The sequence below is a fragment of the Idiotropiscis lumnitzeri genome, chromosome 8 (genome assembly GCF_059441095.1).
Source record: "Idiotropiscis lumnitzeri isolate Australia: NSW breed Sydney's pygmy pipehorse chromosome 8, RoL_Ilum_1.0, whole genome shotgun sequence".
NCBI lineage: Eukaryota > Metazoa > Chordata > Actinopteri > Syngnathiformes > Syngnathidae > Idiotropiscis > Idiotropiscis lumnitzeri.
Genome location: NC_142398.1, coordinates 21,634,014 through 21,647,593, shown reverse-complemented (window position 1 = coordinate 21,647,593; position 13,580 = coordinate 21,634,014). Strand labels below are relative to the sequence as shown.

The 13,580-nt window shown below is 41.7% G+C and overlaps 1 protein-coding gene and 2 long non-coding RNA genes across 5 annotated transcripts; 2 read left to right on the top strand and 1 right to left on the bottom strand.

The window, feature by feature from the left end:
* Window positions 1-3: 3 nt before the first annotated feature.
* Window positions 4-4,644, top strand: exosc9 (exosome component 9). The gene is made up of 12 exons (XM_088302832.1): window positions 4-183; window positions 421-515; window positions 1,346-1,465; window positions 1,640-1,742; window positions 1,820-1,957; window positions 2,139-2,221; window positions 2,593-2,725; window positions 2,835-2,923; window positions 3,010-3,159; window positions 3,251-3,414; window positions 3,515-3,593; window positions 4,089-4,644. The coding sequence occupies exons 1-12, from the start codon at window positions 118-120 to the stop codon at window positions 4,150-4,152; spliced, it is 1,284 nt and encodes a 427-aa protein (XP_088158958.1). The 5' UTR covers window positions 4-117; the 3' UTR covers window positions 4,153-4,644.
* A 2,717-nt stretch (window positions 4,645-7,361) lies between these two features.
* LOC148332760 (uncharacterized) lies at window positions 7,362-9,673 on the top strand. 2 transcript variants are annotated; one of them, XR_015844686.1, is made up of 4 exons: window positions 7,362-8,657; window positions 8,960-9,022; window positions 9,149-9,251; window positions 9,433-9,673. It is a non-coding gene; the product is annotated as an uncharacterized LOC148332760 (long non-coding RNA). The 2 variants fall into 2 exon arrangements; XR_015844687.1 differs by having other exon boundaries at window positions 8,843-9,022.
* A 795-nt stretch (window positions 9,674-10,468) lies between these two features.
* On the bottom strand, window positions 10,469-12,875 carry LOC148332759 (uncharacterized). Of its 2 annotated transcripts, XR_015844688.1 has the most exons (4): window positions 11,290-12,875; window positions 10,925-10,987; window positions 10,696-10,798; window positions 10,478-10,514 (listed from the first exon to the last, which is right to left on the bottom strand). It is a non-coding gene; the product is annotated as an uncharacterized LOC148332759 (long non-coding RNA). The 2 variants fall into 2 exon arrangements; XR_015844689.1 differs by having other exon boundaries at window positions 10,469-10,514; window positions 10,696-11,104.
* Between the last annotated feature and the right edge of the window lie 705 nt (window positions 12,876-13,580).

Below are 13,580 nucleotides of genomic sequence, written 5' to 3'. Positions count from 1 at the left end.
GACGTGTGACGTGATGTATTTCCGGGTTAAAGTTCACAACAACAATAATGGCGGTTGCATGCTCCTTGTAGTCATGCTGTTGGAGTTTTAACAGAACGCATAAACGAATAGATCACAATGAAGGAGACACCTTTGTCAAATTGCGAGCGGGATTTCTTGCTTAAAGCCATCCAAGAGAAAAAGGTAAATATTGTCCGTTCATTTTGGAAACTCGTCACTCTGGTCGTGGTCGAAACGTCGTCAATAGTTCTCACAATTGTAATACAATACAATATAATACAATTTTATTTATTTTTATATGACCAAAATGCATCAATTGCGCGAATAAACCTCCCACTGTGTAATTATATCGTGTGTTTACAGTCTTGCGCACATGTAGCAATGCAAATGTCTAAACTGGCGTGGCATTTCCTCCTGCAGCGCCTGGATGCACGACAGACCTATGACTACAGGAAATTAAAGATCATGTTTGGGACTGACTTCGGATGCTGCTTCGTGGAACTGGGCAAAACGAGGTGAGCGTGTGGCCACAATAAGAAAACTATTATTTATTTTTCATTATTTTTGATGGAACTGGGGCTGGGCAATAAACCGAAAATTTACCGTTTCCGAAATTTATTACAAAGACCGACATCATTTTGCCCATGTTGGTAAATTCGGTGTTCAAAAAGAAAAGTCTTGTCTGTCTGCGGCAATGTTCATGCCCCTTTAAGAAGGCTACAGCGCGTCTAGTCACGTGACTCCACCCATCGGAACCCTAGTTGTAAATCGTACCCTACTTGGAAACCCTAACCCTCGTTGGAAACCCTAATCTTAATTGTAAACTCTAACCCTAGCCCAAATTGGAAACCCTAAGAACAGTGTTTTTATTAAGAACTTGGGCCCTCTGTATCTTTGTTTGGAAATACAGCAACATCCCCAGCCTGAGAGAAAACCTTTTGGCATAGTCCAGAGGAAGCAGGAGTGCAAAGTACCTTATTCCTGTAGTCGTAGGCCATGTTATCACATTTGGCATATTGTGTGAGATACCTTACTCGGACAGAGCTACTCAAATAGTTTTTCTTAAGTTGACTCCATGAAGCCTTTGTCACCGGCAAATTGGTGAAGCGCCAACACGACAACTAAACATTGCACTTGTAGTGTGATATGTTAATCAATCGTGTTAAGACTCAAAATGTCTCACAGAACTTTCTCACTGTTCTTGGGTTTAAAGAAAAAAATCTTCTACATACTTCTTGATGTGATGAGTGGGCAGTGCTCTTCCAACATTCCATAAACCCTTTTTCTCCCTCATAACCTGTTCGGGGTTACGGCTGATTTGACGCCTTTTCTTGTCATTTTACAGGGTAATGGCTCAGGTATCCTGTGAGCTGGTGGCCCCCAAAGAGAACCGACCAAATGAGGGAATCATGTTTTTCAATATCGAGCTATCGCCCATGGCTTCACCTGCATTCGAACAGGGCAGGTAAAGAAAAAAAAACATTTCAACTGCTTTGTTCCCTTTAATTTACTCTTCACCAATTAAGTGTGTTTATTTCGTGGCAGCCAGCCGATGGCGTGGAAAACAAACACCTTCACATTTGATCACTGAATTACTCCAGCATAAATAAAAACGCCTTGTGATTTTCTTTCCATGAAGGCAGTCAGACTTGTCAGTGAAACTAAACCGACAGCTGGAGAGATGCTTGAGGAACTCCAAGTGCATTGATTTGGAGTCCTTGTGTGTGGTGTCTGGCGAAAAGGTGAGCTTTAACAGTTGAAAGGTCAAAAACGCTTTTCTCTGCGGTGATGGGTGACGGTGCTCCGTTTGCATGAGCAGGTGTGGCAAATTCGGGTGGATGTACACATGCTGAATCACGATGGAAACCTGATGGATGCGGCCAGCATCACGGCAATCGCCGCTTTGTGCCACTTCAGACGACCTGATGTCGGCATCCAGGGAGACGAAGTCACTGTGGTGAGTCAGTCATAGCCACGGCGGATTCTATTCACGTTTGACTGAACAATTCGTTAAATGCAAGGCAGTGTCCTGTCATGCGGAATTTCCTGCTTTCCCACAAAGCTACCTGTGAATAATCATTTAGTCGGAGTGCCGTTGTCTGTGCATACGCTGCAACCGATTGTTTCTGCTCTCCCAGTACAGTCCAGACGAAAGAGACCCCATTCCACTGAGTATCTACCACATGCCCATCAGTGTCAGCTTCGCCTTTTTCCAGCAAGGGTATATAACACACAATTTGGATAGAAAAGTGTGACACAATCATGTGCAGTAGAAATTATGTGAATTTCATTTTCAATTGCGTTTTATTTATGTTACATTTTGAACTAATTAATGCACGCACGCACACACATTTTAACATTTCAGTGTTGCCCAGTGAGTCACATCAGGCTCTCTACCTCATCTTGTCTTAGTTCAGTGTTGGTGTCTGCTCCATGCTCCTTGTTTTGTATTTGTGTGCTAAAGACAGATGGAGGCTTGCTCGACTGTATTTACTTTGATCATATTTTGTTTGTATCGTCCACTGTGCAGGGAAAATATGCAAAAACAAAATCAAGTCCAGGTTGTGGACTTAACTCTTGTTTTCTACGCAGGACCTATTTGCTCGTTGATCCATGTGAGCGGGAGGAGCGTGTGATGGACGGCTTGCTGATGATTGCAATGAACAAGCACAGGGAAATCTGCTCCATCCAGTCGAGTGGTGGCATCATGTTGCTCAAAGAGCAGGTTCACGGATTCCAGTTTTGACTTGTTACACGTTGACATTAATAGCATGGAGCAAAATTGGAAAGGAGATCGTTGTTATATCGCATTTCTTTTGTTTCTGGCATTGAAGGTAATGAGATGCAGTAAAATAGCCAGCGTCAAAGTGTCTGAAATCACCAAACTTATCACGAAAGCCCTGGAGAATGACAAAACAGCCCGGTGAGTTCACACTTGAGCATGAAATGGTGGACGTTTTTTTTTTTTTTCTTGTTCAGTGCTAACTATTCAATGTGACCGTTTTCCAGGAAGGCAGGCGGCAGGTGTGGCTTTGCTGAGTCTATGCCTCAAGAACGAATCACAGCTTTAAAAAAGGAAGAGACGCCAGTAGAAATGACAGATGCGACCGAACGGGCCAATGACATCGTCCAGAAGGCCGAAGTCCCCCCTCAGACGTCGTATCTTACATCTGACGTGAAAATCAAGTGTATTTTCTTTTTTTTCTTTCTATTTTTATTCCATTGTGGAACCTTAACAAACCAATACTAGAAGTCAGTTGCTGGTGGTGCCACTCCCGGGGATGGGCCAGGTGGGCAAAGCGCTTCAAAACAGCTGGGGACTAGAGGAAGATGACCAGGGTGAAGAGGACGCTTTCGACAGTGATGAAGATAAGGAAACAAGCATGGAAGTGGGGGGAAAACAACAAGCGCAGGGTAGGAAAGTTATATTTCTTCAATATAATCCTATATTAAATTAATCCTCGTAAAGTGAGGAAAACATTCAACTGACGTGAGAATTTGTTTTTGGTTCCAGGAGATGTGGTTGAGATTTCCGACAGCGAAGAGGATGAAGTGGTCATACTTCAACCAGAGGCAACCGACAGCGTTCACAAGTAAGAGTTTCCTGCCTCGACCAGAGCTTGCTTGACCTTTTTCAAACTGTTCGATCCAGGCGGAAAGGTGCCTTCATGCTACCTTTAGTTCACCTTTAGCTAACTCGCATTTGTGCAATACAATACAAGTTTATTTATACGGCGGATTTCACAACAGCCGGCCGGAGCTGTAACAAAGCGCACGCACTAATTTTCCAATTGATTTCTTTGCTTTTGTCTAAATTATCCTAATAAGATGGTTAAATTAAATGAACAGTATCAAGGGGAATTACTAATATTTAGCTAACAATTGAACAAACATTGAATTTGCTTATTTTGCGCATGATACCCCGTGCAACTAAATTGAGAGAACGATATCACTATAATGGTGGAAAAAGTTTAAAAATGATTTATATTGGTCCCTTGTTTGTATGTCAGAAAAAAACGGACAAATTTGAACAGCGTGTGAAGTTCATGTCAACTGTGTATGCTGTACACTTTTTTTCCCCCTTACAGGAAAACAAGCTCAAGTTCCCACCAGAAGGGGTCAGCGTCATCAAAGAAACTGCACAAAAAATGAGACAAAGCTTTGTTAATCACACCTTGCAGCAACTTTCTCTTGAGGACAGCAGTCCTGTTCCGATTCTTTCTGACTTGTCTTCAAACCCGAGTGTTCTCTGCGAGAATATCAAGTTTTACTTCCTGTCCAAAGCTATAACAAAGCAAACTCTCAAACTTTACATTTTGTTGTGTAAAACTCATAGGTTCATCTTGATTTGGACCAAATTGACTTGCGTTCAGGCCACAAGAGCAACAATTTGCTTCCTACTTCGATGCCTTTTTTTATTTTAGCCACACTGGATAATTGTTGTATAGGATGATACATTTAAATAGGTGCAAAATACACATGCATCCACATGCAAAGAATGCGACTTTGAAACATCAGAGTTGACAATGGCAACTGTCTTCAAAACATGTCACAAATATTTTTGGTATATCAAATTTTTGAATATATTAATTAGAAATTTGTGCTGTGACTTGTGAACTTAAAATGAACTTAATAACTACTTTGCCTCTGTTGTCTCATTCACTCTCTGTGTGCCCTCGACCATCTATCTACCTTGAACATTCTTTGTCTTTTTTATTTTATTTTTTTAATTTTGTCTTGGCGGTTGGTAAACAACATAATGGTGCATTACCGCCACCTATGGGTATGGAGTGTGAGTCCTCATTCCGCTCAATCCTATGCGCTCCAACATGGACGCTTTTGCACGCGACGCACAAACATGACGTCAGGGTTAAAATCCAACAGCGGTGATTATCTCAATCAGCGTGCCATGAAACAGTGCTGTGAAAGATCATTAGGTGGGCCGCGGAAATTATTCAATGTCAGTTGTTAATTCATATATGACAACCAACCAAATAATCTCAGTAGATGACTAAAGGTACGTAATTAACCTGTGCATCCAATTTTTGTGAATGGTTTTGCTAAGTGGTGTCCCGTGAGATTTTTCAATACAAGTGGAGAAACACGGCGCTATAAAATATAGGCTGAAAGTTATTCGCAAGTCATTATAGTATTCTGTTTGTATATACATTTCACACAACGTCCGAACGGCTTTGGGAATGAGATGCGTACTCGAGCTGACAATCTTATGGTGAAACTTTAACAAAAGTATAAAACACTGAAAGTTATCCAAGAAAAAAAACTGCTTTTAGGTCTTCGTAAGAAAAATCATCTAGATTCAGGAGCACAAGATGCGTTGTCAAACGAAAGAAAATTGACGGAACGGAAAGGAAAACTCAGGTTCCACCGAGATTTGAACTCGGATCGCTGGATTCAGAGTCCAGAGTGCTAACCATTACACCATTTTGCCTTCGGTATCAGACTATTTTCTATACATACTGTTCTGTGAGACCCGGAAGGACCTGGTAACACGTGCAAACAATAAATTGCGTCACCCTCCATGTTCAATCTACATATGCTTGCAAGTTGCGTGCAAGATTTGGTGAGTTTTGAAGCATGTTAAGGGGGTCAAATGAGAGCTGAGAGAGGCGGCTGTATGATAATAAAAACACTTAGGATACAATAGATTCCTACGTAACTTCCTGTTTGTGTGGAGGCACATTTAGGATTTGACCTGTTTCTGCCTGAGAAGTTAAGTACAGCCTAACCTAAAGACAAGTTTGACGTGTGAGTTGTTGAATTATTGTTCTTGTTGTTCTTATTATTAGGCCCATTATTATTATTTAAGAAATGAGTTTCGAAGCACATGCTTTATTTTCAGTTGTGTTATCGAATGTAGTACAGAGAATCATGGAAATTTACTCATATTGGTATTGACTCCTGAAATTCTGGTGTAGTGATAACCCTACTGAGACTTTGCAGATAGTGCTTGTTTTTTTTGTTGTTTTTTTTGTGAGGGGGGGGGTATTATGTTCAAGGCACAGGCAGAACATTAAAGATTGCAAATTTACATGCATTACAAATCATTAATTTTCTTGGTCAATATGAAATAAAATCCATGAACTTTATTATCATTAAGGATATATTGAGGAAGGGCAGTAAAATGATGAGACGGCGCTGGATTTGGTCTTTTTTTCTGTCCTCTCTCCGCGTGCTCATTGTCAGGCCCCTTTGACCTCAAAACCCATGTGGACTGCAGCCCAGCTACGCCACTGAGCGGCGTGCGTAGATGAAGTTCTGAGAAGTGGCATTGGAATGTACAAAGCGATATCATCGCCACAAGAGAAATGCATGCAATGGCGCCCCCCCCCTTAATTCCTCGTGAAAGTCATTTTGATGGATGTTTCAAAGAGGCAAACCAACACCTTTGCCACGTGGTCTTGCTGCTCATGTTGTTGAGGCCATTCGTAATCCCCCAGAAGAGATGTTTGACTGTCTTTGGGATTTTATTTTTCCCCGTTTCAACATTATAGCAAGTGCTACTGTTTTTGAACTCCCTGCAGAGGCACACTCACACTCACATGCAGACGTGTGGCTGGGTGAGTGGAAAAGTACTGGACAAAGCAGCACTGGGAGTGTGCATGTACTATCGCAAACCAGTGGCAGCCCCCGTTGTGTATCTCCACGCAGAGGAACAACATCAACCCTTGATTAGTCTCTCAAGGGCAAAGTCAATTTGACACTCTGTTCCAGTATGTTGAAGCGATGCATTTTAAGTGGCTATTCAAAAATGGATGCAAACGTACACACACACCAACGGTATCTTGAGCAATTTGGCTGCTAGGCAGTCTCGTACCATGACCAGGAGCACTTCTACAATCCCCAAACAGCAAGTTAGCATTTCTCCAGCTGTTTATATTATCTCTTGCCAATTGTTTTTATCGGCACCTGTTGCCGATATTGTTCCCAAGAGGAGCTATTGAAGGTATCAGATATGAAATCAAATGAAGCATTGAATAAAAACAGATGCTAACCACACTTGATCCAATAGACAGTAAGTCACCGTACAGGCCAATGAAAACGGCCTTATGGCTAGAAGTGTTTGAATGGCACACGACGGGCCGATGGCGCCGTTCCAAAGCCAACCGGAAAAGGAAGTTGGACAGACTCACAGCCCCCCCCCAGTTTTTCTGTTGGCGGCATAGAAAATAGATGGATGAAAGCTTAATATAAATAATTTGAAAGTATTTCTCCATGAGTGGGGTTGTGTCCTCTCCAGGAAGGTCTTGGCATGACACACGTGTCAGGTCTCAAATGACTGAATGAGTGGGTGGCATGTCAGATCCACTGCTCAAGATTAGCGAGGTCATCAAAAGACCTGCGTGAAGTTGGCCCCCCATTTGTTGCAAAAATAGGTGGAAATAGTTTGTTTCGTTTGTGCTGCGTTTGTGCCCGTTTGTGCTGTTAAAATTTTCGTTTGTGCTGCTTCGGTTCGAAAGATATTACACTTTGTTTTATTTCGAGTGTGACGTCACCCAGCCCCCCATTTTCATCCGATTGACTTGGGAATGGTGCCATTCGTTTGTGCTACGTTTGTGCCCGTTTGTGCTGTTAAAATTTTCGTTTGTGCTGCTTCCGTTCCAGAGATATTCCACGTTTTAATTTCGAGTGGTGACGTCACCCAGCCCCCCATTTTCATCCGATTGACTTGGGAATGGTGCCGTTCGTTTGTGCTACGTTTGTGCCCGTTTGTGCTGTTAAAATTTTCGTTTGTGCTGCTCCGGTTCGAAAGATATTACACGTTTTAATTCACGCGGTGACGTCACAAACAGGAACGCGCCAGCGTCAGTTTGTTTTGTTTTGCTGTCGAACAAGGAGCTCGGTATCGCGCTACCGCGTTCAGTCAATCACTTGAATCACTCGTATTTGTTATTAATTCCAGGTTATAAACTAGTTCCTGGAATGAACCGATGTTTTGTATGTTTTTGCGCATTTTACATTCTTCATGATCCTGGAAAGCAACTGTTGCCGGACGAACTTCAGGTAAACATGTCAAACTCACTGTTGTAGCTTTTTTGCTAGCATACAGTAATCTTAAAACCTTCCTGTTTTCACTGCTGTAAATTACTTTAAATTCGGTCTTATTTCTTTTAATAGTGTTGTTCTACTGCTCATTCATTTATTTCATCAGTAGTCATTAAAGCTATGTGATTATTTCTTAAAATTATAGTAGACGTGAGGCTGAAACATATCCGTTGAACTTTTTGAAATAAAAACAACTTAAAGACACCCCTCGATGAAGCATTCCCTCATTTGAGAACAACTGAATTAATATAAAAACAGTCCGTGTGTAATTGATGAGAGCCTGCAGAGAAACCTTGGGTGAAACGATAGCTTTATGTGTAAAGAAAACAGCAACAAACAAAACCCCAAACTATTTACATTTCAACAATTAAGCAATCACTGCTTTGTGAAGCTCTTTGTCTTTTCTGATGCTGCTTTCACTCTACTTTCCAGGTCATTGTGCATCTCCCAGTCAAAAGCAGCCCTCCTGCAATATGCCACATAATGTCCTAGAGAATCCTCTTCGAGATGATATGACTGCTCTAAAAGTAAACTGTCAGCATCAGACTTCTGGGAATTTCCAGCAGGGCAACTTCTGTTCAACTCATACCTAGGTCGGTGTCAATCCACTAAGCCTCTCCATTTCTCAACTTCAGTAGTATGAATACTGTAGCAACATCAGACTCATCACAGAGGTCAACATAATTTTTTAATATATTTTTTCCTCAGTATGAGAAGTAGTAGAGGCATCGTCAGGTCTTAAGACATGACCTACATCAGCTTTTTTGTTTTGCAGCAGAAATCCACGTTTCCCTCAATGAAGGCATGATGATGAGCAACGAAACGGTCAACACGATTGAGAAGGCTTTCATGCTTGAAAAGCCCTTTTTTATGTTGTTGAACTCTGCTTCAACAGCTGCCAAACTTGCAGTGATACTGGTACTTCGGAAGAGAGGGACCACTACGCCTGACCAGAGTGGTAAGTAACTTCCCTGTCTTATGATGTGGGTAATAATCTCAGGGAGGAAGTGGATGTTATCCCTGTCCCCCTCAGCCATGGCAAGTGACCTGATCTCCTCACATATTTCTGTCACCCACTGTCAAGCGTTAGTCTGGATCTGCTGCTGATGCTCCTCGACGGGTTCCTGTGCCTGAACCTCTGTGTCTGGCATGCTGATACAGTCTTCTTGTGCTATTTGTGTTTTCAGGTATTTCTTGCACTTTTCTGATGGGAGAGGGGTTCCAGAACTGTCATTACCTTCAGATTCATTAAGTGCCACAATAGTGATGGCACATAGAAGTTATTTTGCATGTTCCACACATTGTGACTTAAGTAGTTGTGCTAAATCTCAGAAAAAATCTTTTTACACAATGTCTTTTATTTTTCAGGCGGTCCCACTGGGAGATCATTTTGATGCAGTGTGCAACGTCTACCCTGACAAAGCATGGCGGCAGGTTTGCATGCTGACTCCCAAGCAAGACTTTAAAGCACTCATTAATGTAGCTCTTCAAATCGGGATGTTTTCCTGCTGACAGGTGCAGAAGTCCAGTGAAAGTTACCAAAATTTGTCCTGATTGCCAGCATGTTTTGCAACAAAATATAGTATTAAAATAAGGAAGGGCACCATCATCTTTGTCGACGCCTGTTTCATGAGTTGGTTTTCTTCTTTCTGTTGAACCGCATACAATTAAAAAGCAAAGCCTGATTTTTTTTTTTTTCAATTAAAATTACTTCGACAGACATGACCACTAGTGATGAGTCTATAAAGACAGGAATGCGAATAACAATTCAGTTTTATTGATAATGCCTGTTTCAATTTCTAGTGGCATAAGCCAGCAAGTCCCCACAACTTTTCTAACTTTAATTTTTGCTGTAAAAACATCCGCTTTTTGGTTGAACTAGTCTGTCGATTGTGCTGTTTTGGGCCTTAAGAACTTGTATTGTGTTGCTACTGTTTTTCAATAAGAAATTATTTTAGGTCATTTAGAATTCATCCAGCCGCTTGTCCAAATGGACACAATCGTCGACCTTGCGCGTGTAAGGTTGCTGAAATGTGCATCACTGCAGAGAAAGATGTAAGTTTGCGTCACAAATGAGGACATCTATGTATTTATGTACAGTGCACCTCGCAGTGGTAGCATTAAAGACATTGGACTGGACACATTTTTCTGTCACTACTGGAGTCAAACAACTATGTGTACAAGACATTGGTACAGATGTCAGAAAAGCATGGCGTATGTGCTATCACACAGTGGCTGAAAAAAATTGATTCATGCAGGTGCCCCGTCCGTCCCCAATAGAAGCAGTGAGTGCTTTTTCTCTTGCCATTCTTGGATCTCTGGCCAAAGCTTTTACCGCTCACCCCGATTTGAAGACCTACATCAATGAGTGCTTTAAGCATGAAAACCTGCCATGTTTTGTCAGGGTAGACGTTGCACACTGCATCAAAATGATCTCCCAGTGGGACCGCCTGAAAAATAAAAGACATTGTGTAAAAAGATTTTTTCTGAGATTTAGCACAACTACTTAAGTCACAATGTGTGGAACATGCAAAATAACTTCTATGTGCCATCACTATTGTGGCACTTAATGAATCTGAAGGTAATGACAGTTCTGGAACCCCTCTCCCATCAGAAAAGTGCAAGAAATACCTGAAAACACAAATAGCACAAGAAGACTGTATCAGCATGCCAGACACAGAGGTTCAGGCACAGGAACCCGTCGAGGAGCATCAGCAGCAGATCCAGACTAACGCTTGACAGTGGGTGACAGAAATATGTGAGGAGATCAGGTCACTTGCCATGGCTGAGGGGGACAGGGATAACATCCACTTCCTCCCTGAGATTATTACCCACATCATAAGACAGGGAAGTTACTTACCACTCTGGTCAGGCGTAGTGGTCCCTCTCTTCCGAAGTACCAGTATCACTGCAAGTTTGGCAGCTGTTGAAGCAGAGTTCAACAACATAAAAAAGGGCTTTTCAAGCATGAAAGCCTTCTCAATCGTGTTGACCGTTTCGTTGCTCATCATCATGCCTTCATTGAGGGAAACGTGGATTTCTGCTGCAAAACAAAAAAGCTGATGTAGGTCATGTCTTAAGACCTGACGATGCCTCTACTACTTCTCATACTGAGGAAAAAATATATTAAAAAATTATGTTGACCTCTGTGATGAGTCTGATGTTGCTACAGTATTCATACTACTGAAGTTGAGAAATGGAGAGGCTTAGTGGATTGACACCGACCTAGGTATGAGTTGAACAGAAGTTGCCCTGCTGGAAATTCCCAGAAGTCTGATGCTGACAGTTTACTTTTAGAGCAGTCATATCATCTCGAAGAGGATTCTCTAGGACATTATGTGGCATATTGCAGGAGGGCTGCTTTTGACTGGGAGATGCACAATGACCTGGAAAGTAGAGTGAAAGCAGCATCAGAAAAGACAAAGAGCTTCACAAAGCAGTGATTGCTTAATTGTTGAAATGTAAATAGTTTGGGGTTTTGTTTGTTGCTGTTTTCTTTACACATAAAGCTATCGTTTCACCCAAGGTTTCTCTGCAGGCTCTCATCAATTACACACGGACTGTTTTTATATTAATTCAGTTGTTCTCAAATGAGGGAATGCTTCATCGAGGGGTGTCTTTAAGTTGTTTTTATTTCAAAAAGTTCAACGGATATGTTTCAGCCTCACGTCTACTATAATTTTAAGAAATAATCACATAGCTTTAATGACTACTGATGAAATAAATGAATGAGCAGTAGAACAACACTATTAAAAGAAATAAGACCGAATTTAAAGTAATTTACAGCAGTGAAAACAGGAAGGTTTTAAGATTACTGTATGCTAGCAAAAAAGCTACAACAGTGAGTTTGACATGTTTACCTGAAGTTCGTCCGGCAACAGTTGCTTTCCAGGATCATGAAGAATGTAAAATGCGCAAAAACATACAAAACATCGGTTCATTCCAGGAACTAGTTTATAACCTGGAATTAATAACAAATACGAGTGATTCAAGTGATTGACTGAACGCGGTAGCGCGATACCGAGCTCCTTGTTCGACAGCAAAACAAAACAAACTGACGCTGGCGCGTTCCTGTTTGTGACGTCACCGCGTGAATTAAAACGTGTAATATCTTTCGAACCGGAGCAGCACAAACGAAAATTTTAACAGCACAAACGGGCACAAACGTAGCACAAACGAACGGCACCATTCCCAAGTCAATCGGATGAAAATGGGGGGCTGGGTGACGTCACCACTCGAAATTAAAACGTGGAATATCTCTGGAACGGAAGCAGCACAAACGAAAATTTTAACAGCACAAACGGGCACAAACGTAGCACAAACGAACGGCACCATTCCCAAGTCAATCGGATGAAAATGGGGGGCTGGGTGACGTCACCACTCGAAATTAAAACGTGGAATATCTCTGGAACGGAAGCAGCACAAACGAAAATTTTAACAGCACAAACGGGCACAAACGTAGCACAAACGAACGGCACCATTCCCAAGTCAATCGGATGAAAATGGGGGGCTGGGTGACGTCACCGCGTGAATTAAAACGTGTAATATCTTTCGAACCGGAGCAGCACAAACGAAAATTTTAACAGCACAAACGGGCACAAACGTAGCACAAACGAATGGCACCATTCCCAAGTCAATCGGATGAAAATGGGGGGCTGGGTGACGTCACACTCGAAATAAAACAAAGTGTAATATCTTTCGAACCGAAGCAGCACAAACGAAAATTTTAACAGCACAAACGGGCACAAACGCAGCACAAACGAAACAAACTATTTCCACCTATTTTTGCAACAAATGGGGGGCCAACTTCACGCAGGTAAATGAGAATGTAAATCTCAAGATTGAAAATGCATCATAGGAATTATGATATGACCTTTGGTGACAGGGAATGAAATGACGTTTGACAGCATCGTCAATATTGCAACCATGAATTTCCACCATGAACTTCTTGCCCTAATTAGGGTGGCGGGTGACGTGAAGCCAAACCGAGCTGACTTTGGATATGAGGCGAGATGCGCTCTGGACTGGTCATCGCAGCTAATGAATGTTTTTGGACTTCGCCAGGAAATTCGAGACTTGCACAAGCACGATGACCACTTGCAAACGTCAGGATTCAAACCCAGTACTGTGAGGCAGCTTTCTTAACCACGATGGCAACTTGCTGATATATTTTATGAAATAATACCTGTCAGTAAGTTCCAAATTATATTCCATAACAACAACAATATTAAAGTAAATAATAAATGTCAAGTCTTGGAAGTCTGCGGGGAAAATGAATTGATTGAGATACACATCATGGCAGCTGTTTTGTTTTTGACGTGTGAATGCTGAGATAAAAATAAAATGTGTTCTGACAATGAGAAAGGAGACATTGCAAGAGTGAAGCTGTGTAAAAGTTTGACTCTAAAGTAGGGCCGGGAAATAAACCGAAAATTTAACATTACCGAAATTTATTACAATGACCGACATCCTTTTGCCCATGTTGGTAAATTCGGTGTTCAAAAAAAAAAGAAAAG

Bases quoted from the DNA above. Each gene is read 5' to 3' on its own strand.
- exosc9 (XM_088302832.1), top strand. From the start codon at position 118: ATGAAGGAGACACCTTTGTCAAATTGCGAGCGGGATTTCTTGCTTAAA. The intron at 1,958-2,138 runs GTGAGTCAGTCA...CTGCTCTCCCAG, and splicing joins AGGGAGACGAAGTCACTGTG to TACAGTCCAGACGAAAGAGA. The intron at 2,924-3,009 runs GTGAGTTCACAC...ACCGTTTTCCAG, and splicing joins GAGAATGACAAAACAGCCCG to GAAGGCAGGCGGCAGGTGTG.